Here is a 25,286-nt window from a genome sequence, read left to right as displayed (position 1 = left end):
ACCGCTCTCTCAGGGTACGTTTGCACTAGAATTTCCCTTGAATGAACTGATTGCTGATTCTGCTGCATTCCTGATGCATTGGTATGAGGGTAATCTTGAATCTCTTAGGCTTGGCCCTAGAGGTATCATGGGAATCAGCTCAGCGCTGATTGGACTAGGAGTGGCGGAGATAACACAAGTGTGATTTAAAGCTGGAAGAGCCTGCTTTAAATTACACCAGTCACCTCTACCACTTCTCGACCCAATAACGTGCCGCTTGTATTTTTGTCATACCTCCTGAATATCAAATCAGTGCAAAGCTTTGCCCATTCGTCCATTCTCTCGCTATCTTATGGTACCTTTTTATGTTTCTGCTGAAATTAGCAGACTTCCACGGGAGATGCATCTGCTCGTGCCCAGCTCTGCGGCTCTGTACGTGTTTTCTTTCCAAAACAATCCGATGAAGCCCTTTCAAATGAACCAGATGAAGGGAAAATTTGCTTCCAGTTCCCCCTATGGCAGTACATGGCTGATGTGATTTAAATCCGTTGTACAAACACACATGCTTTTTCGGTGTAGCATTGAGCAGAAACTTGCTGCAAGCACAGTGTCGTGTGTGTGTGTGTGTGTGTGTGTGTGGAAAGGAGTCTGTCTGGTTTTAAGTATCAGATTTCTGGTACTTGAGAATAAGGCTGATTGACAGTTTCCATAAAGCCTCTTATTACTGGAGCCAAGTAGCTCTTGGTATCCACTGCCGTGAAATCAGCAGAACCTTGTAGTCTTAAAGCAAGCACAGAGTCTTAAAGCAAGCACAAGCGCTGTATCTACCCTGGGGAGTACAAGGTGAACACAGCTGCTGTGGCTTTCAAAGAAGAGGATGCAGTGTTTTTACCCTCTGCAGATGGGCAGCGTGTAGAATGGAGACCAGGATCTTGGGCCCTCTGAAGCAGGGGCAGCCTCACCAGGCCTAAAGAATCCTAATCCTCATGTTTCCCGAGTTCAAGGTTTCCCATTGCTTCTAGTCCTGGTGTGGGGTGGTTAAATGTCAGGAGGAAAAAAAAAATGCTGGCTCTAGAGATCAGGGCTGTCAAATATATGGCCTGTAGACTAGATCCAGTCCATGGAGCCGGCCTGCTGGGCTACTGGCAGGTTATCAGCAGTTGCAGGGAAGGGTCCCGGTTGCCCTCCAGCTGCTTCATCCGTCACCAGTGTTGCATCCCTTCTCCCCAGCTGCCACCCCCTGCCATGTGCCCCATGCTGGAGCCGGCTCTGGCACGGGGTGGGCAGCAGAGACTGAAGCTGCTGCCACGTGTCCCAGGTCAGAGCCAGAGCTGTTGCCATCACCACTGCTGCTTCATGCCCCACGAGGAGCCCTGTGGTCCAGATTTTGCCCGGGGCACAAGGTGACTTTGACACCTCTGCCCTGGATCTTCAGTTATAAAAGACAAGTCTGCCAGATTGGGCACCGTGTGCGTCTCCCCACAGAAGTACCTGGTGTGTAGAGGTGACCCTAATATTTGGCACCCAGTCTACCTTCAACACTGGTATTGTTTCCTGCTGTGTTGCTGCAAGCTGCACTTCCAGCTGCAGCACTTGGAGCCAGGCAGCAATTTTGTTCCCTGAAATACAGCTGTTAGGGGGCAATACTTTCATGTGGGATGTGGGAACTTTAGTACCACGGCTGTCGATGGTGCCATGCCTGACAGCAATATGTCCCTTTCTTATGATTGGCCAGAAACCTTTAAAAACAAAACAAAACATGAAGGCAAAGATCAGGGGATTTTTTTTTTCTTTTAACAAGTTTTTCTCCCCCTCCCAAGTCACCCTTTGGTCTTTTATATTTACATTAAGGATCTACGAGCAGCTGCCAGAGGTGCGGAAGAGGCGAGAGGAAGAGAAAAGAAAATCGGAATATAATTCATACCGGCTGAAAGCACAGCTTTACAAAATGGTAGGTGTTTTGTCTTGAGAACCTGCCCCCCTCCAAACACCAAGTTAGCCTGGAATAGATAAGGTGTTCTTACTCGGGGTCAAATCCTGGTTTGTAGATATGTGCATATTTTCTACAAGGCGCATCTCTGCAAGCATGGATTGCTATGCAGAAATGTGCATGTGCACATGTGTGTATGAGTATGCACAGACATGCCACTTTAAACCTTGATGGAGTGACTCGGACTAGCCATGCATGCAAAATATATAACCCCCCACCAACAGACTAACCTCTGTTCTTTGCTTCTCCTTCCCACCCCACCAAACCGTTCCTTCATCTGAATAACAGGGCAAAATGGTCCCAAATAAGCAAACATGCCTAGAAAGGCCTTGCCCAATGCCCTCAAAATGAAACAAAGAACGAGGCGAGTGTATCAAAGAGGGTGATTCACAGAGGCACTTCTTGAATTCTGGTGTTTTTATAGCTTGGACCGACCAGAGCTAAACACGAGCATTTGGTATTTGTCGTTAGATTTGCAAAGCACATTTAATAAGTCTGAAATCACGGTCCTCAGTCCTTCTTTTGCTTTGGGCTTGGGAGGATTTGAAAAAAAATGCTGGCTTATTAACTCTGTAAAACTGAACTTTATATTCATTTAGCTGGCAAGTTGGCCAGTGCCGGTATGCTCAAGATTAATACTCTTAAACCTCTTGAGTGGATTAGTGGTGACCTAGTGGCTGCTATAGAAAAGATGCATGGTACAGGTTTCCCTAGAGGAATAATGATGTGGACGAGGTACCTTTTCCCTGCCATATGCAGCTGTCTTGCTATTCCATTGCTAGTAATATTTCTTCCAAACTGAGATTGCCCAGTGTATTAAGAATTGCACAGTGATTTGGGGGAGTAGACCAATATGTGCTCGGAGACTAGTGTTTGCTGGTGCTGGCATGTTAAATTGTGACTTCAATGGATTCAGTGGAAAGAATTTTTTCCTTGTCATGAGATCTAGTGATATATTGCAAAGGGACCACAATTTATATACAGGGCGGAGTGACCTGATTTTACAATATCTTTATACCATAGAATAGGTCTATTAATCCCCTTCATAAATGTATCTCCAGGACTGGCAGTGTATCATTTTTATGAGATCAGTATTATAGGCACTCATATATTTAGAGCTTGCATTGTGACTTAATAAATATTAGAAATTGCTTTTGACCTTTTCAACTCGAAGTTCTAAGCTTTCTTTTTTTTAAGATTGAAACTGCCTAATCCGCACCCGATTAAAATATAGCATAAGGACCCACGGTACAGCTGGCCGATCCTTAGGATATAGACCATGTATCCAAACTGAACTTGTTTCCATACTTTAAAAAGTCCCATGTTGCTTTTAGTGTCATGGGACATCCCAGCCAAGCAGTAACAGCGGGGTGTGTCTTCTGGGAACAACTGAAGTCAGTGTCTGAAAGGATGGATTTGTAAACCCTTGTAACCACCCTGAATCCCCTTTTAAACTGGTTCCAGAGACACATTGCTAAAATTACTGGACTGGCCCAGACAAGTGCAGTGCGGAGTAACAATCCAAGCAAATGGTTGCATTTTTTTCTCTTTATAAATGTCCATGTGCACTGTTGAATATAAACTACAGCTAGGTTGTAGACTGTTAGGGAATTCTCCCAGGCATTGAGGCTGAAGGAGCACAATCAGCTGGAGGCACAAGGAAGTGGTGAATGGCAATCAAATAAAACTTTTTAAATTTGCAAGCGTCCTTGTTTTGAGAGGAGGGTGATTCACTGCAAGAAAGACTGTTCCCTTTTGTTTTTCTGTCTGACGGAGTAGGATAGCTATAGACTGAATTGCTTAGCTGTCGATGTGAGCAGGCTGTTGACGGCATCAGTTTATAAAGAGATCTAACTGCACATAATCCCCCCCCCTTTAAGTCCATGAAGTGGCTTTGAAATGGCACAGATAGCTGGGATAACAGAACTCAAGCAATTCTTTCATTTCAGCAAGACCTGGAAGTTGAGCTAACAACTAGTATATCTACATTATTATAGTATTATTAGTGAATTATTGAAAATAAGCTATGGCTCTAATTATACGCCCTTCAGTATTACAGTAAGGCTTAATAGGCCCAAATGAGATCAGAATTGAATGATATGCCAGACTAGTGAAATGGTCTCTACCTCAAACGGTTTACTGTTACCAGACCTAATATTAGACTTTGAGTAGCGTCATTGAATTCGTACGTGCTTGAACATGACTAGTCTGTTTTCTGAAGACAGCAATTTGCAATGTCAAGCAGAAGACAAAGAACAACAGAAAAGCTCTGCCTAAGCCAAGACGCAGGGACAGCGCACGCAGCTTAGCCTAACTTCAAATGCAACATAAACCAAAAAGACAATGGAAAGCCTTGTATAGATTTCATAGACATTTGGGCTGGAAGGGACCTTGGGAGATCATCGAGTCCAGTCCCCCGCTCACAGGGCAGGAAGTCAGCTGGGGTCATAGGATCCCAGCAAGATAAGCATCCGATTTACTCTTGAAGGTGTTCAATGTAGGTGCTTGAACCACCTCTGGTGGCAGGCTGTTTCAGCCCTGGGGGGCCCGGACAGTAAAGAAATTCTTCCTTATGTCCAGCCTGAAACGGTCTTGCAGGAGTTTGTAACTGTTCGACCTCGTCATCCCTTGGGGCGCTCTGGTGAACAAACCTTCCCCCGGGTACTGGTGGTCCCCCCGGTTAAACGTATAGGTGGCCACCAGATCCCCCCCGAGCCTGTGCTTTTCCAGGCTAAAGAGCCCTATGGCTCTTAGCCTGTTGTCATAAGGTCTGTTTTCCTGGCCTCTGATCATGCGTGTGGCTCTCCTCTACACTCTCTCGAGCTTCTCCACATCCTTCTTGAATTGTGGGGCCCAAAACTGGACGCAGTACTCCAGCTGCGGCCTCACCAAGGCTGAGTACAAGGGGAGAATGACGTCCCGGGATTTGCTTGAGAAGCATCTATGGATGCACACCAGCGTTTTGGTCGCTTTACTAGCCGCAGCATCGCACTTCAGGCTCATGTTCATCTTGTGGTCAATCATGACCCCCAAGTCCCTTTCATCTGTAGTGCTAGCCAACATGGCACTGCCGAGCCTATAAGCATGCTGCAGGTTTTTCTTCCCAAGGTGGAGAACTTTGCATTTTTTGGTGTTGAACACCAGCAGGTTCTTGTCCACCCATTTGCTGAGCCTGTCCAGGTCAGCCTGGATCACCCGCCTGTCTTCTGGTGTGGATGCTTTGCCCCAAAGTTTGGTGTCATCGGTGAACTTGGCCAGTCCGCTTCTGACTCCAATGTCCACATCATTAATGAAGATGTTGAACAATATGGGTCTAAGGACAGAGCCTTGGGGGACCCCACTGGTCACAGGGCACCACGACCATTGACTTCTGTCAACCACCGCCCTCTGGGTCCGACCACAGAGCCAATTCCCCAGCTAGTGGATCGTGGTGAGGTCGAGGCCACAATTGGCCAGTTTCGCCAAGAGGCGATCATGGGATACCAGATCGACGGCTTTTTTGAAGTCAAGATATATGACATCAATCTCTTCTCCCTTGTCCAGGTGATAGGTCACCTGGTTGTAGAAGGAAATGAGACTGGTCAAGCAAGACCTCCCCGCAACAAACCCGTGCTGGCTATCCCTCAAGATCTTGTGTATTCAGAGGACAGAGTGTCTCCTTGCAGCCAGATATACAGAAAGTCCTTCTGGGGGGATCTGCAGGTCTTCCTATGGTGGTGAGGATGGTCCCCCAGGCCTCATCTGTGCCTGGGTTTTTTTGGGTGAATCTGCACCACCTCCTTCCCCTTGGGTGCGTTGACGGTAGCTTGCTTTTCACACCCCCACTTATCGCACACCCCTCAAGACTCTCATGTGTTCAGTGCCTCTGCCTCTTCTTGGGTATTCCAGTCTCTTGCCCCTTACAGGTTTTACTTTGAAATGTAAATGTGGCTCCTTGCTTTTTTAGGCCACACAAGCCACTTGAAGCAGTCTTGCTATCCGAGGTCTGTCACTTAGCTCCAGAATCAGTGAAAAGGCCCGCACTTATGATGACTGTGGCAGGGCTTTGCCAACATTTCTGTCTAACTAGACAAAAAGTGAGAGAGGAATTGGGCGAAGCGACTTACCCCGGGTCACACAGCAAGTCATCAGCAGAGTCAGAGCGCAGGTCTCCTGACTCCCCGTCTGACACCCTGCCCTCTGGGCCACGTGATCCAGAGACCTCTTTGTCCGTGTCCTCCTAGCTCACTTTGCTGTGCCTCTGGTGCCATGCCTGTCACCCCCACCGAGAGGAGCCATAAATGCATTTTTATAACTGAAACTAAGGTTACAGCTCCATTACTGTTGTAATAATGTGGCTGGGGCCATGCCGATTGCTTGCTGCTGTTTTCTTCATGGCACAGAAGTGGAGCACCTGAGAAGGGTGCAGTTTTGCAGCAATGATTAAATGCCTTTGTGTTGCTTTTCCTTATGCCCTTTGGGGGACCCTCTCCAGAATCGCTCTTAATGTCCCTTTTACAACCCCGCCTTGAGGTTGCTTTACCTTCTGCTGAGGTGGGCCGGATACACCTAGATCTAAAAGAGTGGTGCTGATGGCATACCGTGACCTAGCAGTATGAGTCATTTGCCACCTCTACAAGGCATTGAGATGCTACTGGCCAGCTCTGATAACTCCACTGCTTTCCTGTAGGATGTTTAATTGGTACCAAGTCTTTAAACGCACGCATGCTGTACGTGTGCAAGCATGTGTGTGCAGCCTTTGCTGAAGCATCACTTAGAGGTTGAAGTGCCTCACCGATCTTGAAAGCACATTAGACAGAATGACACACTGCTCCAAGCACACCTCGCTGGAGTAATTCAAGAGGAAAAGACACACTAGTCTCTAAAAATACATTTGCAGCTTCATGATTTTGGTGTAAGCCATGATGTTGAGCCCATGACAGGCACAAAAGTATTTCACTCTGAGCGACCTTATATATTCTGGGCCCAAATGGTAAACTTGGAGCAATGTAGACTAGCAGTCCATGACCAAGCTGTAATTAATATTTGAGGGGTGTCATTACCCATCTACCTACCAGAGAGAAATATCAGGGCTGCTAAACCTGAGCCTTTGTGATATGACCCCACTGTGCACAGATATGGAAGAAGACTGTATGCAAGAAGCTGACTGTGTTCTGCAAACAGTGTCTGTGGGAAGCTGTACACAATATACCTGTGCATTCACCGATTTAAAATCCATAGATGATGTGTTGTAGGCTGGGCAGGGAGCCCAGCCTATCATGGTTGTCTTATATTTCCTGTTTTAAGACCCTGTTTTTAATTGCTTGCAACTTTTTCAGACTTGAGCCACTTAGTCTGAAACTTTCCAAGTGGGGTTTCTGCCATTTTTGCCATCGGTTGCACACTGTTTTCGCAAAATTCAGCCAGAACAGTGAAATTACTTCCAAGGACAAGACTACAGAAAAATTAGCCGGCTTGCCCATGGTAGAGTGTACTCATCACTTGTTTGACCAGCTGTAGCACCCTTTGTTTTGGACAGGAACTTGACATTTGACAAAGGATACCCATTGTGTAAGGCCAGGTACAGACGTTACATTTGTACCGGTATAAGTGATTGGAAACCGGTCTGTACCCGTAACAGAACAGAAGTTCGGCACACAAAACTAATCTATACCCATAACAGACCAGAAGTTCAGCACACACAGACTGGTTTAAAAATGGCAGAAGATTTGCTCCCCTGCCGCAAAGAGCAAACACGTGATCTGTTTGCTACTAATCTAAACCATGCCGTGTACAGAAAACCACATGACTTGGATCAGTTCTGCCTCAGGCTTTTTCAAAGTCTGTCCCTAGCCTAAGCGATCTGCCTTTGCCGTCCCCATAAACTACCTCGATTTGGCCGAGGTATAAGCCCTTGAAAACTATGGATTACACATAGTTAGTAGAGATTTAGGTTTTTACAAGCTAAATTTCCTGATTCTGCCCACACTGTGCATGCTGCTCCCCAGGGCTGAGCGGGAGTTTCCTTGCAGTTGCAGCAAGCTGTAGCAGAGCCAAGGGTGTGGATCCTCTTTTCTGTGCTCTTAATGATCTCCCTATTGGACCCAGGTATGTGGAGGAGAAAGCTGCTTGATTTGAATGTAGAGGGGTCAAGAGCTGGACTGGTCAGGGAGTTCGGGAGGTGTAGATTAGGACAAGAAGCCTTGGGAAAGAACTGGAGTCTGGGGGCAGAAGTAAACTGGGAGGATAGTTGAACAAGAGACTCCAGGTTACTTGTGTGGTCGTCGTTTGGTCTCCGTGCACACATGCATCATGACCGCGCACAGTTTTGTCCACAGGATCACTGGCCGCATTTTGATGCATGAGGCAGACCTGCTCTGGGGATTACACAAGGTCATGTAGAGAAGCAGACCCATTACCACCTCGGCTTCATTTGCTCTGGGAGGTGGGTAGGAAATGAAGCGGGCTATCCCAGTAGAGAGAAGGAGAGACTTGCGGTTAAGCCAGTCGAACGCTGTCACAGAATTTGTGCGTGAAGCCGGACTTCAATTGGACTTTTCACCGGCGGTCACTAACCGTTCCTCATCTTCTGGGTGTGACCTGGGGGGGTCTGATCTGCTGAAATGCTGAGCACTCGTAGCTTGAATTCAGGGGAACGTACACTGTGCATGTTCAGTGACAGGGCTGTCCAATTGGTATCCGGCCCGTGAAGGCTTAACGTGTTGCCCGGTCTGCACTCCCCACATTGCTCCTGCTGCCCCGGGGGCTGGGGTCTTCAGGGCAGCGCAGCGGGAAGGGGCCCGTGCAGCAGGCTACCCCCAAGACGTGCAGTGCAGGGGCCGCGACTGGTTTGGCGTGTGGCCCCCGGCCGCTCAGAAGTTAGATCTGCTTTATAATGGGAAGTACCCGGACATATCCGTGTCTCGAGTTAGTGTGCGTTTGACCTTAGTCCCCCTCTACTTCAGCTCTCTCTCTGTAAAATGGGGGCAGTGCTTTCTCGTCTCTCCGGTAACTTAACAGATCTTCCCAGCACAATCACGAGAGAGGCCGTAGAAAAACCCGTGTGGAAAGTATTAAATTTGTCATCGGAGCAGGGTTTGAATGGGGTACAGTGAAGACGAAACCAGGCACGGTGATCGCTGAAGAGGACGTGCTGCTTCTTTAATCAGCTCTGTACCCTGAATGAAGCAGAGAACTTGTATTTTTTTAAAGAAGATTTGATTAAACGACTGAGAACCATATCATAATGCATTTTGCTGGAGGGGCAAAATCTGAATCCCAGCATTTCCTGACATTGAAAGCTTGACTTTGTAATCTTCATGTTGTTTTCATGTAAGCTTTGTGTGTGTGCACTGCATATAAAGCCTGCATTTTTATCCCAAGTATTTGCTTTCTGCGCTTTATTGAACTCAGTGGGGATTAAAGCTACTTCACCTGGGTTTTGGTGAGGTCCTGACTTGGGTCTCTTGGCACTGATGAAGTTGCCGATACAAACTGATCACAGGCAACCTGCAAATATTTATTCTGAGAAGCGTCCACCCTTGTACAAATACAATTTTTTTATGCGTGCTGCCTTGTAAAGCCCCTGGTGTCAGTGCATTCAATGGGAAGCAGAAATGGCAAGCCGGTTGCTGAGACTAGAGATCAGTTGGAGAGAAAGGAGATTCGTGAGCAAGGCGGTGGCCACTAGATGTCATTCTCCCAAATGGATTGGAGCGATACCGACTGTTTCAAGAGGCGTGCAGTGGATTCGCAAAGCTGCAGTCCTCCCATGACTTGGATGCTTTGGATGAACTTTCCCTTGCATCTCATTTCCGCCATCAGCCGCTTTGCTACGGTCTTTTTAAAATCAACAGCTGCAGAGATTAACGGTCTTACTTATCATCTTTGGGAGCAGATGAGCGTGCAGTTTAACTTTCAGAGTCCTCAGCAAGTCTAAGAACCTCGAATACATAGATTATCCGCCATCTGTGTAGCCACCGTTTTACAAGTTATAAACCAGAAGAATAACACAGCAAATGGCTTGGGGCCGATGGTTATGCTGTTACATGCGGCAAATAGGTTTTATTCCAGTCTGTTCCGTTTCAGCAGAGGTTCATATGCTGCTCTCATCTCCGTAGTATCGAAGGCCTTCAAATAGCACACTGAGCAACATTACTATCGTCTGTCAGGTCCTGTTTGTTCTCTTATCTCCTCTCCCGGAGCAGAGGTTTGTGCAAGAAAGAGTTCTGTTCTTGTCAGGTTTTGTTTGCTCTTAGTTTTTGCTATCTATTTGTTAGAGAGGAGAAGGGCAAGAAGGTGGGCCTGGGCCCAGACAGCGGTGAGGTTTTGAATGATCCCCAGTTCCTCGAAGAATGAATTTTCCCATCTCAGGCCACCATCCAGCACGCTTCTCTTCCTACACACACGGGTTTATCTTTTTAACAGAGCTTATTGCTATTTGAGAGCAGGCACTGTCTTAATTAGATGATGGACCAGGTGGGCTATAATCATGAGCAGATCTAGGATTTTGAAAAAGGGAGTGAAGATGCTGTGGTTCATCATCGCATACAACACAGCACACATTTCTCTCCAGGGGAAAAGAAACTAGCTTTACTACTGTACTAGGGGTATTACTCAGTTTAAGACTGAAGCAAAAAACAAATGCAACTTCATTGTCACATGCATTAATTTGCACTAACATCTGTTATGTACAAAAGCCCACAATAAACTAGGAAAAATGATCAAAAGTTGTTGCTTCTTTAGTGCTGTCGTCACTAGAATTAAATGTATGCATCTTTCAGACACAGCAAACAAAATCTAGCCACCTTAAGCATCTCGACAGGGCAACCAGTGCTTCCCTGAAAATTATCCAGAGTTAATGTTTCCTCACTTGAGCTGATGTTTATAGCCAGAGTTAAAAAAGAGCCTGCAGGACTCTGAAATAGGAGGTACATTAAGAGGAGCAGCTAATAGCAGAAGTGCAAGAAAGGTTAGCTTGATTAATGGAACATCAAGACCCTTAAAACAAAAGGAGAGAGGGTTGTTAACACCTGTGAGATGAGGAGTTCAGAAGGGATCAGGCAGATGATAATGAGCCACAAAGTCATTCAGCTCCCTCATCGACTAGAAATGCTGCAGGCATTGCCAGGCAGTTGGTTTTAAACTTTGGGTGGAGCAGGAATCAAAGGGGGTTTGGTTTGCACCACCGCACCCCCCTGGATCTGCCCCTCGTTATAATATCCTTTGCTTTGACATTGAGGCCGGAGCTCACACCCAGGGTATGTCTGGTTTTAAGGCTGAACACCATTTCTTCAGTCTATCCAGGTCACTCCTGATCCTAGTGTGTGCAACTATACGCTCAACTTGGTGTCCTCCGCATGTTGGTCATCAACAAGGATGTGGAAAACCTTGAGTGGGTTGGACCAGAGATGACCTGTAAAAATCCCAGGGAAGCAAGCGAGAAGAAGGTGGTTTGTTGGTGGACGAGCGCTGGAACTCCCCACGTCCTTCATTACCTGCAATATTTTATAACCAGCGCCAAGAGGGTATCACTGAGCTCCTGTAGAAGTCCCCTAGTGTTGAACTGTAAATGAGCCTAGGGGGTTTTGGCTTGGTTTCTTATTACCGGACGAATATATTTGAATGAAGCCCTTACCTGAAGCACCTATTTGGACGTTTGAGAAGGTGAATGCAGCGTCATCTGCTTTCCAGCCCTGTCTGGATTTACAATAAGCCAGAAATCCCAGGGTGACAAGATAGTTTAGCCCAGGGCTTGCAGTATGTGGCTGGATTATGTCTGCGAAGCAGATGAGGATAACGGGCCTCTGTCACAACAGGGTCATGAATTATTTGGTGTGGGAGATGGGTCTGGTGTCAGGCAGCCTTGTCTTGAGTTAGTGGTGTTTTGCGCTGTCTGCTTCCAGCTGCGCCTAGGTAATGGTTGTGTGCAGTGTGTATGTATTAGATGTCTGCTTTTCATCAGCACTGTCTCCCGACTTGCCCTCTTAGCAGCCTGTAGTAGATTGTGCCTTAGATGGACGTGAGAGGAGGGATGGTAGCTTGCCAGGTGTCGTAGAAAAGCAGGTTTGTTTAATTACCTTTTGAAAGTGTAACATCGCTGTTTCCTGGGAACAGACGGAGCAGAAGTTGCATGTCCCTGGACTTAGGTTGGCTGTGCTAGGAGTGGCGGCATAATAGCAGTAATACACAGACAAGTTCAGAGTGTCAGCGGCATCAGATAACTTTATTTCAGGTGGAGAGCAATTGCATTCTCAAGGCATGTCGGGTGCTCCTTCCTCCTTCGGGACAAGAGAAGAGGGAGGGAGCGCTTACCATTTAGCCACATCTGACTTCCAGCCGTAAAGAGGCTCGAGAGCAGGCTTGTTCTTGGAGAGTGGCATGGTATAAAGTAAGTGGAAATCACTGGACAGTATAATACAGCATAGGTGCAGTATTTGGAGCAGGACTCTGCACTGAAGTGGGTGATGCTGTGGCTTGCAGAGTCTTCCTGTGGGTGTAGTGTGACAGTCTAGGTCACGTGTGGAAAAGAAGGGCTGGAAGGGACCTCGCAAGGTCATCTGGGCCCCTCCTGCCTTGGGCACGATCATCCCTGACACCCATCCCAGCCAAGTGTCTGTTTAATGTGCTCCTGACATTTCCCAAGGATGGAGAGTCTGCAAGTCTGAGTAGCCTGGCCCAGCGTTTACCGCCCTCGTAGTCAAAAAGTTCATCTTCTCCAAGCTGAAGTTCCTCCGCTGCAGTTTGAGACCATTGCTCCTTGTCTTGTCCTCGGTGGCCCAAGTGAATAGCTTATCTTCATGCTCTTTATAATTGCTTTTGAGACGTTTGAAGACTTCTCAAATCCCACCCCCATCTTCTCTTCTCCAGACTAAAACAGTCCCAGTTCTTTCAGCCTTTTCTTCTCAGTCACTTCCAGGCCACTAGTCATTTTTTGCTGCTCTCTGCGGCAGTCTTTCCAATCTGTCTGCATCCTTCTTGAAACCCACAGTTGGACACGGGGCTCCAGGTGAGGCCTTGCCAGTGCTGAAGAGTGGAAAAGGCATTTGTCCTTGTTGAACTCCATCCTATTGATTTCAGACCATTTCGGGAGTGGCCTGACCCTAGCCCTACCCTCCAGAGTGTCTGCAGTTATACCCAACGTGGCGTCATCTACGCATTTGCTAAGTGCACGCTCAGTTCCATCCTCCGAAGCATTAATGAAGATGTTAATACCGGACCCAGGACAAGCCCACTTGCTACCTCCTCCCATTGCTGAATATGTGTTGACTATGATGATCCAACTGCTTGTGTCTCTACCTTATAGTACTTTCATGTAAGCTGTTTATCTTTAGCTTATTAATGAGAAGTCGTGGGAGACTGTCTTGGGCACATCTGCCTCCTCCAGGTGGTGATAGCTCAGATCTGCTAACGGCCTTTTTCACACCTCATTCTTAATAATAGATCAGATAGACAATGCTGCCAGTTTACAAAGCCCTGGAAGACGTGTTATGCTTTAAAGGTGCTGCAGCTTGCTGGCTCAAGTAGCAGAGATGCACGCATGCCTTTTTTGTACCTGATTTTTTTTTTAATGAATGGGCAAAGTTGGAGGTAAGAGGCCACACTGTGTTGGAAGAGGAGACCCGTATGTGCACTGGAGAGGGATGCGTCTGGTGGGGGAAGAGAGGAGGTGGGCAGGGTTAAGGTTTCCCCGCGCTGTCAGAAACCGTACAAGATTTTCTTCGCTAAAATATGGGGAAGAAAAAATTATTTTAGAGAGAAAGGTAACAGTTGTCTGAAACAGCCTTGCAATGTGGTACATACCCTGCCCAATAAGAAGCAAATAGAAAATACAGTGTGGATGTTATAAACAGCCCTGTTATCAATTGCAAATGTCCTTTTTTTTTTTTTTGCACACCATTGCTTGCTATATTGACTTCATAAGGACTCTGCTACCTCATTATGCCAATCAATGACAGGGCTTGTAAAACCTGAGCTGTGTTTGCTGTGTCGGGTAATGCCGGCCCTCCTGGTGTCTGCATGTTCACAGCTCCTCGTTTCTATGCCGGAGAAGGAGGGGGATTTCCACCCTGTTCTGGGATCCATATCTGAGGCTCATACCTGGCCTTTAGGAGGAAATGGATGATTGATTCATCGTGCTTTTATGGAAGTAAAACTCTGACTGACGGGGAAAGACCGTCATTTTAAAATAAGTTCCTGAAGTCGTGCAGAACAGGTTTTATGCACTCACTATTGAGATACCAAGAGTTTCTCAGTTTAAAAAAAAATCACGACAGATTGATCCCTGTTTCATAGCAATAAATGCTTGATCTGCCTGGGTTGCTGTTTGTGCCATGTCACCTGGGGCAGACACGGTACCGTATTTTCCTGCATATAATACATACCTCCCCCCAGCAAAAAAGGCTGCTGCCAGGGGGAAGAGAAGGTCATGCTGCTTCGGCAGGGCTTCCCTAGCTGCCGTAGGAGCCGCGTGCGCTCACTGCGTGCCCACGGCCACAATTACTGTCCCTTTCCCCCCTGCAGAGACTTGGGCTATGGAAGATGCTACTGACTCGGCAGGAAAGGGTGGCTCTTGATGCTGCTGCCTGCAATCCCTTCTCCCATCCTCTCCCTTCCCCATGGCAGCTGCTTGTGTTTCCCTGAGAAAATACCACGCTGACCTGTATTTTCAAGGTCCATATCTTATTCAGGAGTGTTATATGCAAGAAAATACAGCAAAATTACGTTACTTTCATACCAGCACAAAAATGCAGCACGCCTCGGTTGTGTTAGCTAATCCCGATGTGCACAGTGGTTTGCACGGTTTCCACGCAGCGTTGTCATCTCTTATTTGATAGAGACGTATAGTAGTCATTTGCCTTTCTCTCTCTCTCTCCACAGAAAATCACCAATCGTGTCTTGGGGAGAAAAGTGCCTTGGAACTGATCAGAACGACGAGCGTCGGTTTTTAAAGGAGGTGTATTGCAGACGGGGAATTCCCAGCGCCTTATATATGCAGATCAGCTGGTGAAAATAGAGCACTCAGTAAATATTTCAGTATGCAGAGTGTAGTTTGCATTGGTCGCCGTGTCACTGTGTCTAACTAGTTTGGATTTATTTATGTTTTTTAAGAATCAGTGATTTTTTGTGTGTGGATAGCTGTTTTTTTAAAAGAATATTCTTTTTATAAGCAATTGGTTTCAATAGTGTGATCCCCTTTCCAGATCAATGTAGTTTGGAGGTATTTATATATGTATTTAAGAATCGATGACCTGATGTGGATAGTCATTTTTATATATTTATTTTTAATACTGTTTTTAAAAGATTTTTTTTTTGTACTTGTCCTTTTTACTTGTTTTTATTTTCCTAGCTCCACGGGGAAGAATTATTTGTAACGTTTTTGTATTGCTGAAAAAATAAAAAAATGACTTCGGATTGACTTGTAGTAACCACAATTTTACAGTAGCCGCCTATCTCCACTGTTGCTACTTGCACGGTGTTCCTGGAAAGCTGGCTTAATGGCTGCATAATCATGTTTTCTGTTGGGCATGGCAAGCTTTCAGAGTGAGCTAATGTCAGCTTTTAAAGTGGGAGGGACATCTTTAGTGTGCTGGTTTGTCATAGCCATCATTAAAAGCCAGTGTGTAATGTTTTTTTCTGGGTTTCCCATTCCCAGAGCTGATCCAGAGAGAATAGCAGTTCTCATTTTTAAAATTTTTGTAAGTGCTGAAGCTCAGTGACCAAATGTAAGTGAAACCCCACATCCAAATCACCTGGCACCAGCATGAAAAAGATCCTCCAGTCTTCACCCCTTCACCAAAAATGAGTTCTCATAAAGCATTAGAAATTAAGCCAAAAAAGCTTCTAAGCATTGCTCAGAAATGTGTCAGCAATATAATCAGATGGCGGCTGCAAGATGTTTTGTTCTGCGCTTTTCTTCGTAACGGCCTCTCAGTTAAGATAAAAAGGCTGTGGTTCTTCCTGGAAGCCGATACGCAGAAGTAGCTTTCCATTGCTTGCTGCACCGATGACGTTCGCTTACAAACAAGAAAGGAATCCAACTAGAGTAGGTACATGCAAACCATGCTTTCTTACCACCACCACCATCATCTTAAGCACTAAGCTAGAGCTAAGGTTGAAACACTGCTTCATTTTAAAGAAGGCTTTTGGGTGCAAATGGCTCGCTGTGCATTTCCGTACCGCGTTGTCCAGAAGGTTGAGGCACAGCAGAGATCTTCGCTTACGAGCATTAGGAATTTCCCATGCTTTTCATAATGGTCTGTAGTTTATGTTCTCCGCTGCCTTCCGATTTTGGCACTCTCGGCCTGTTTCCTTCAATTCTCCCTGTAGTTTCCATTGTGCTATTATGGCCTAGATCGTCACCTGCTATAACTTGGTGGAGCTCCAGTGAAGTTAATGAAGTTAACCGTGACAGCAGATGAAGATTTGTTTCTCTAATTTTAACTTCCTTTTCCATCCTAAAGAGTATTATGTGCTGTGAAACAGCTGTCGCGTTCTAGCCCAGAGCCAGAAAATGAGGAGACGGGTGTGAAGACACATTTTTAAAGTGTTTTTATTATGCTTATAGTATCATGCACAGTCTTGTCCGCACTGAAGCAGCCCGGGGGGGGGGGCTGTGTCTTCTTCAAAAAGCTCGAAGTGGTGATTCTCGATCGGGGTGACCAAGGGTGCTGTGGTGTGCTCAGTATTATTGCTGTTGGGTGTTCATGGTCATTTTGTGTTTTCTGCAATGGAAGCATTGCTCTAGTATTTTTCCATATTCTAGAGCTGGCATTTTCCGAGGGGTGTCTTGAATCTAGCGAGGGGGACTTTATGTCTAATAAGGTTGAGGACCACTGGCTTAGAGACTAAAAAGATATAGATGAATTTGGGAGAAAATAAAATAATAAAATAGCATGCAGGCACAGTGGATCGCTTCCACTTTTAAAATCCCAGTCCATTAACTGCAATCCCTAATTGCTCTTGTAGCTAAACTATTCTTCCTTCAAATCCTTTGGGATGAAATTTTCTGTTAATGGCTTTCCAATGGTTCATGAAAATCACTTCTAAATGCTGCAGAAGTGAAAGAGTCTGTCCATTCCTGGTAAAGCTTTGTTGTCTTCTGTGTCGCGTCTATTCCTTATGGTATCCAAGTGGGCAAGACTGTTTGCTGTGCCAGGAATTCGGCTAAGTGACATCTGCATGGGTTTGTGCTGCCTCACCAGAGATGCTGCTTTAAAAAAATGGGGTAGCTTCACTGTTGGGGTGTATTAAGTTTTCAGCTGATGACAAGCACATATTCACAATAACAGGTTAATGGCCTTGCTGATGTCATCAAATAAGCTTTGAGAATCCCCCTACAGAAAAGAAGTAGACAAATTGGAGAGAGTCCAGCGAAGGGCAACGAAAGTGGTTGCAGGACTGGGGGGCAGGACTGGTGAGGAGAGGCTGAGGGAACTGGGCTGATTTAGTCTGGAGAAGAGCAGACCGAGGGGGATTGAATAGCAGCCTTCACCTCCCTGCAGGGGGGCTGCAAAGAGGATGGAGCTGGGCTGTTCTCAGTGGGGGCAGATGACAAGGAGCAATGGGTTCAAGCTGCAGCAAGAGAAGTTGAGGTTGGATGATAGAAAAATCTTTTGCACTAGATGGGTAGTAAAACACTGGAACAGACTTCCCACGGAGGTGGTGGACTCTCTATCCTTGGAGGTGGTTAAGCCCCGGCTAGACAAAGCCTTGGCTGGGATGATACAGCTGGGGCTGGTCCTGCTTGGACCAGGGGGTTGGAGTGTCTTGTGCTTCATACAGGACAGCTTTGTTGGGACAGAGCACACTGTGAATGCACATGTCTACACATGCTGAAACACATGCCTAAACTTAATGCACATTAGCTTAATGCGCATTAAGGTGATTTAGGTGCATGTCTAGACGTACACATGCTAATGTGCATTAACGTGGGTATGCAGACCAACTTGGGGCTAAAGTTAACCCTAAGTCGAGGGAGACGCACCATGTTAATGTGCATTAGTGTGTCTTCATGTTCACTCATGCAATTTAGCTTTTCGGGCATAAATTTGATACCTGCTTTTAGGCTTGAATAGCTGTAAATCGCCATTTTTAAGGTGCATTAAGGGTGTGCACATGTAGACACGTGCCCTTAAAGTGCCTTAAATTTGGCTAGCGAATGTTAAATGTGCAGGTGTAGACACTCCCAACGATCAGTAAATAATACTGAGCCATCGCTTTCAGTTTGGGGAGAAATAGGCCAGGAAAGAGTGTATGGCCTAGCATACAGACTTCACTTTGGATCATCTCTTTAGGAAAGTGTTGCATGTTCCCTGCTGATTCCATCGTGAGCTCCTGTCTTTAACCTCTGCAATGCTGAGATATGAGGGGAAATCTCACTGGTCTCCAGACACGTACGGAGAAAAGAGAAATTTGCGTGGAGACCTACACATCGCACACAATTTCCATGATCTCTTGGTTCATTCAAGATGGGCTGAAGCCGATGGCAGTGATAACCTGCATCTCCAGCATCCATAGAGGGAAGGCGTGCATGCATCCCGTCGAGACTATATATACTGGTCCTATCTCCTCCGCAGTGTTGAGCACGTGGATGCCTCGGCCATCAGTGCCTCACAGTGACACGACTTGTATTCTGTAGGGGCCTCTGTAATGTTGCTGGTGGTTGTGATGAGAGGGCAAACTGTCCACGTGGGGCATGGGGGGAACCTTGTTTTACTAAATGCTTTGCTGAAATCAGTCTCAGAAAGAGCGGAGCTGTGCCTGAGAGAAGCTCTACATCAGTGGTCGCCAACCTCTTTATGGTGAAGATTAAGCCAGGGCTCGGCCCCCCCCAGCCTCAGATCTAGTCTCCAGGATTGACCAGTTGATCGCGATCGACTGGTTGGTGACCACTGACATACAACAACTCTTTATTCATGTAGCTACCTTGTGCAAGGTCCTGTGTTGTCTCCCAGCTCTACGAAGCCATAATTTTTAACATCAACCTTTTAACACAAAGTGTTAGGATGAACCCACGACAGTACCCTAATTGTTCCACATCCTGCTTTCCTAGAGGGTGGGACCCACTTAACAAGTCCCTCCAGATCTCCTGTTGCATGCATGCTCTTTGGAAGAGAGCCAGGTGGGCACAGAGCATAAAATCGCAGGATTTATCTCTTGTCTCTGTTCAAGCCAGTAGTAGAAGTCCCGTTGACTTCACTGGCACCAGGATCTGACCCAGCATGAAACAACTGGCAGTTCTGATTGATACCCCAGTTAGCCCTGTAGCAAATAACTATGTTTGCACATGCCGTGCCACAGCCGTAGCTTGCTAATATGCTTCTGGCCTGCGTGTGCAGCTGGAACATGGGGTTTGTAATGCTCGGTTGATCTGCAGCCACGGGCTCTGGTCCCAGCAGTGTTGACTTTGCCTATCTTCCAGCACAGATCATTTGAATTGTTGCCAGTTTGCAGCATGTGGCTCTTGCAGATGTGACCTGTCACCGGGCGTGCTGGCCCTTTTAAAGAGGTTTGAACGTAGTCCCAGCAGTGGGTTCCCAAGTGATGGGGTTTAAGGCTGAGGGAGCAGGTGACAGTCACTGGAAAGCTCAAGCTGGAGGTCTAGGGTCAGAGACACCCCGGAAAGCAGGTTCTTCACTCCAGCCACATAAACGAGCCCAAGTGAAGCCACCTGCATGTTGGGAAGTAAAGATGAGGATGAGAACAAGGGCAAGGGGTCAAGGGATGAGGATGGGAACAAGAAATGCAAGAAGTGGAAGCTTTAGGAAATACTTGTGATCAGCCCAAGGTTTGGGGGAAGACATATCTGGGCTTAGCAAGGGACCTGCGTGATGTGTGTAGTCAGCTTAGGAAGAGATGTTTTGACTTGACACTCATTTTAAAAAGCCCGAGTCCCAAGAAGGCAATGTACTGGAGCGACGTGGGGCCGTGTGCTGGTAGCAGGGACCCTGAGAAGGGGACACCGGAGCAGCAGATGTGCTAGAAGCCAAACCAGGTAAGCTGATGCTTTTGCTTAGCCTGAATTTTGTCTTTTGTTGCTGGTTTTTTTCAGTTGTCTCCTGAAAAGAGATTCCAGCTGCGTGGCCTGGTAATCCCAAGCTCATTGATCCGTGGTGCAAAGCCAACACCCTCTTTGTATGAAAAATGAGAGGTTTTCTACCTGTCAGCCTGCTACGCTGAACCCCAGGGCGTGTTGTCCTGGCAGGCATGTGCCACAAAAGTATTTGTGGTGATGCATGAGCCTCTTGCTTGGAACAGCACTTACCACTGCCGTATCCTGTGCTCCTCTGCACAATGTGGGCCAACTGCTCAGGTTCAGGACTGCCAGTGGTCTCTCAGCACAGCCCCACAAGGCTCTTGCTATCCCTTTGATGTCTCTGCTGCGCTCCTTCCTTTCCTGCATCGTTTTACTTTCATGTTCTTAACCGCTGCAGCTTTTATCATTTGATGTGGAGGTGTTTTCAGCATTGCAAGGTGCACTACAGAGATCTTAAAGCCTAAACAGGAGACTGCTTATATGTCCCATTCTTACCATGTAGTGTTATGAGATAACAGGTATTTTATGTCTTAAAAACCGTACTCCCTCTGTTGCACGCAACTGCCACGCTCTGGTTGTCGGTTTATATTTCCTTAAATCCCAAATTGTAGGAAAGAGACTCTTAAAATTGTAAGCAATGCTGAATAGCTGCAGCTGAAGCACTGTGAATTGAAAAGGTGCTGTTCTTCAGCATGGGGGGAGGGGGGATGGCATTTCCTTTTCCCTCATATATCACCCGTTAAACAAAATGCTTCTGGAGGCTAAATCAGACCCTCAGAAAACAAAGAACAAACTTCATGGGACAGCAGAAAGTCATGTTGATTAAGGCGTGTCTGGAAGGCACTCAAATACCATAGCGATGAGGGCAGTATAAGAACTTGAGAATAGTCCTCTTGTGCAATTCAATTGTATTCAGATGTGCTTAACAATGCTCCAGCAATCCTGTTGCCTTCCATGGATAGCATGAGCTGTCTGCGCTTGTGGGACTCGATAGACTATTTATTTTTTTTTTAAATCGATGTAAAAGAACAGAATTCGGCTTCTTCTCCCATGGGGGCAGTGGGTGGCTACGAGGAGTGCAAAGCCATGCAGTTTTATTGGCACCACTAACATCAGCCAATTTTGACTCCGAATGTAGCCAGGGATCGTAACTACTCCAAAAGTGCCATGTCGATTATAGTCACTTCCCAGATGGTCTCTTGGGTCTGTGGGTGGAAGAGGGCATCGTGGTGTCCCTGGCCGGCGTTGTCTCTACCTCAACCTAGTTCTGCAGCTGGCTGCTGGCTTCGGCTGTGGTTGCATTTCCAAGGAGCCATGTGTAGGTTGTTTGAATGTCTTTGGGGAAGGAAGTTCTGATAAATCTTGATTCTGAAAGTTTATGGGGACTTTTTGTGGACAAACTCTAAAACCTCTGAGTTTCTACGCTTTTCCCCACAAAGAAATTTCCCTTGTTTCTCCCTACAGAAACCTTGGCTTCTCTATAGAGAGTTCAGCTACAGAGAACCATTTATCTAGTGTAAATGGCAGATCCGACCAGCGGCTGGACTCCATTTCCCAGCAGCCCCTGCTTGCATTGCTGCAGCCGGTTTCCATAGGGACCCCAGTAGCAGCAGTGCTGTGATAGTGCAAGGCCAGGGTTTCCATGGAGACCGGCCCCAGCAGCACTGGCAGGGTGTACGGCTGGGCAAGGAGTTGCTCCAGGGCCGGGGCTGGGATCTTGCAGTGGTGACAGCATGGTCTGGAGCCGAGGCAGAGCTGCAATCTGCTGCTCCGGCTACCGGGGTCTCCACAGAAACCGGCCACAGCAACACGGGCATGGTGTGCTGAGGAATGGAGTCTGCCATGGGTCCAATCCAGCCCACGGGCCAGACTTTGCCCACCCCGACCTAGCGTCACATTGGAGTTGTCGCTACATGGGCCTCGTACAAACATTCAGTTTCTCCTGAGAGAGTTGCCGCTCTCTCCCAGGAGAAATCACAAATGTACAGATATTCAGGCTTTTTCTCCCAGAGTAAAAATGGCCGCTCCAGAAGAAAAGTAACCTAGGAACAAGCAGGTTTAAATTACTCCTGGGAGAGTTTCTCCTGGGAAAGTGAATGTCTGTACATGCCATATGTCCTTGGCAGTGTAAGTTGGTCATAGGCCAAGCACCACTACTGCTGTTCTGAGGAGCAGAGGATGTACATCTAGCACCTAGCCCAGCACTTTTGTGATGACTTAGCCCGTGCAATTCAGACTCAAGCCTGCAGCAGAGAGTGGGCGAATGAGCGACACGGGGGGGGTGGGGCAGGGCACAGTGGGGACAATCCCTGCATCTGTTGTGGAGGCGTAGCGGTGCCAGGGGATTGCTTACCTCTTTCAGGGCAACAGTTGTGAGGAATCCCTTCTTCCGCTCCATGTGTGCTGGTGCTAGCTTACGTGGCTGGAGCTGATCCCAGCGGTGCCACAGCTGCCTGGCAGCAGAGCGCACTTTGAGTCAGTAGCTTTTGTGTTCGCGTGGATGTTGGGAAGTGGTAGAAGACGTGACATTCGTGGGACGCTGAGGAGGCCTTCATCAGCTGCCTTTGCAAGCTTCTCCGTCAGCCTGCGATGGAGATGCAGCAGGTGGGAACAGTCCTTGGAGAACACCCCAGCTTAGAAAGCCGCCCAGGAGGCCTATAGCAGCCCTAACCTCCAGATGTAGCCAGCATGCACAGCGGCATTGCAGCTGCTCGCAGGCCACCCGGGGTACTGGAAAGCAGAGCACAAGTCAGAGCCCTGCAGCTGGTTTCACTTGAACCAGGGCCCAGTTCATGAATCGGAGCCCTCTTGGGCCCTTGCCATCCACCCCAAGCATTGAAGTGGAGCATCAAAATTGGGCCCATGAGGCTGCAGGGGGGGGATCACTTGAGGAGGATGCAGAGCAGGGAGTGGAAAATCAGAGCGGAGTGTGTATTGCAGGGACTTGGTAAAGGAGATGCCTGAATAGTTAACACTTAATAGACTGGCTGCTTCCCAAGCAGCTAACTCGTGGGAACTGGCCATGGCAGAGGCTCTGTGATGGTCAATTTGGGGACATCAGAGATGGGCACCTCTGCTATGTCACCTGCTCAGGCCTTTTGTCACCCTTTATCCAAGCCTCGCAACACTGACCGTCCAGCCCCCTGGCCCTGCCGGGATCTTGTACGGTGTCTCATCTGCTCCGTCCTGACCACACACACTGCCCTTTCTTGGAAATGCTAACCATCCTCCTCCGCTCCCGCCCCGTTGCACTGTGCTTCTCCAGGGGCCGAAACGAGAAACTCGCTTCTCATCTATTTGAATCTGTACGAGTTTCGTGACCTACTGCTGATTGATAGCACCGGGTTATTGGATTTTCCAAGAAGCTGCCTGGCCATCAGAATAACTGACATGGGAAGCTACTTCCCTTGTTGTTCGTGGCACGCTCTCGTTACACTGATTTGCTGCTTTGATGCCAGTAAGCTGCTCTGTGTGTGCTGTGTTTGCACGCGTGTGTGCACTTCTGTTTACCCCCTCGCTACCCACTGGAAGGAACGAGCTAAATTGGCTTGTATTCTAATCTGTTCACTGTTAGCACCTCACGAAGGTTTCCCTTTGACTGCTGTGAGTGGGTCCCATATCCGGTGTGTCATTTCTGTCCCTGCTGTAGCTAGCCATTTGTTGCAACAACTGTGTGTTGCTAAGTGACATTTAAAACGAGTGTCTCAGACCACTTTGCAGGCTGCTAATTAGGTCTCCCTTGCAGAATTAGGGAAGCACTCTATACACTTTGCACTTGAGATGAGAAGCAAAGATATTCCTGGCCATCCCTCTTGCCGGACCAGCTGTGCCATCGGGAGGGATGTTAGACGAGCCTTTGAGCACAAAGCTTTAATAATAACTAGAAGGAAATCCTGCAGGGGTAGATCCAGGTTGCATCAAGGCACTACAGCGTCCCCAGGCAGTAGGGCATTGAGGGGACCAAGATGTCCTTCTCAGCCCCCTGCTACATGTTACGGATATTATGCAATTAATTGGTTCATCGTGCAATACATTTAGACCGGCCGCACGTACAAAGTAAGACTGGCCACACATGCAAAGTAATGGTCACGCGAGAAATGATCACGTGATGACTTGGTCAATCACAGCATCGCCAGCCATGTGGGCAAAGTAATTATCATGCGACAAAAATGGCTATCCAGCTATAAAGTGAGTTCTTGAAAATGTGTAACACCTCTACAGCTGGGTAGTATGCAGCTTGCCTTTCAATGTGTAGCAGGGCCCTCAGACCTGCCTTTCCCTTAGTTTGCCTTCTTCCCATCCTGTTTTACTCCGGCTTTTGGGCACAGTCTGGGGACTGACTGTGCCGCCCTCTGATATGGGCACTCTGTTCCCAATGACGAGCACTATTTTGACTTCTGACACGGGCCGCGTGGTCTGTAAGAACCAGTCGCCTTCAGGCTCTGGTTTTATACTCATCAGAGAGGCCGCAGGGCACAGCAGCACATTGCATGGGTCTCTTCTCTACCCCGCCTTTTACTTTACTATACATTGAAACGTGACCCTGACTTCTGCAGGGTGATGCAAGGCTTGGTGCATGGCTTCCTGCCCCAAATGAAGCAAGAGGAAAGCATAAGGGGGAAGCTGAAAGGAAGAGGAAAAAAATCCATCCCCTTTACTCTGAGTATTGTCAGGCACCAGTTGAACCCTGGGGGACATGGGTGACTGAGAAGAGAGGTCAGATTGTTTGTGGCAGCGAACAAGACACGTGTGTGTTTCTGGCATGTGAGCTTGGGAAGCAAAGCCAGAGGCCGGCAGTCTGCAGGCTTTCTGTGGGCCATTCATGCTTTCGCTCCACCCAGGAGCAGAGCAGCCGGCTTGCAGAAGGCAGGAAAACTGGGCATTTCACACACAATGAGCAATGTGTGTAGCTTCCACGTGCAGACAGATCCCCCCAAGGCTGAAACCGATCCCTTTTGTGCAACACGGGTTCCCCCAATCGCCTAAACCGGCTTCTAAAGTTTCCTGCTGTGAGATGAGCCTGCTGCTTGTTTCATACTGGTTTCCTTCTTATGGTAGCTTAACCTGGTTGGGGCTCCCGGTCACCCTGGCATTGGGGTCCTGGTCACTGTGACATGGGGGTCCCGGTCGCTGCGCAGTGGCACGTGAAGGGCCGGAGCGGGGCTGGTGGCATCCCCCACCCCGGGGTCCCGCAGCACGAAGCGGGGTGCGCGGTGCGGTACGGTGCGGTGCGGGAGGCAGGGAGGGAGGGAGGGAGCCGCCCTGCGCGGGATACGGCTGCGGGGCGGAGAGGGGAGGCGC

General features: G+C 47.7%; 1 protein-coding gene across 1 annotated transcript in view; it reads left to right on the top strand.

Moving 5' to 3' along the window:
* The window catches only part of ALMS1 (ALMS1, centrosome and basal body associated protein), a 140,448-nt gene extending 125,094 nt beyond the window's left edge, over positions 1-15,354 (top strand). The window contains exons 19-20 of the mRNA XM_025200700.1: positions 1,831-1,930; positions 14,828-15,354. Coding sequence (XP_025056485.1) covers positions 1,831-1,930; positions 14,828-14,872 — 145 coding nt within the window. The 3' untranslated portion in view covers positions 14,873-15,354. The remainder of the gene's footprint in view (positions 1-1,830; positions 1,931-14,827) is intronic.
* The last annotated feature ends 9,932 nt before the right edge of the window (positions 15,355-25,286 follow it).

The sequence above is a fragment of the Alligator sinensis genome, unplaced genomic scaffold (assembly GCF_000455745.1).
Source record: "Alligator sinensis unplaced genomic scaffold, ASM45574v1 scaffold12_1, whole genome shotgun sequence".
In the NCBI taxonomy this organism is placed as follows: Eukaryota; Metazoa; Chordata; order Crocodylia; family Alligatoridae; genus Alligator; species Alligator sinensis.
This window is presented reverse-complemented; position numbering and strand designations above follow the sequence as displayed.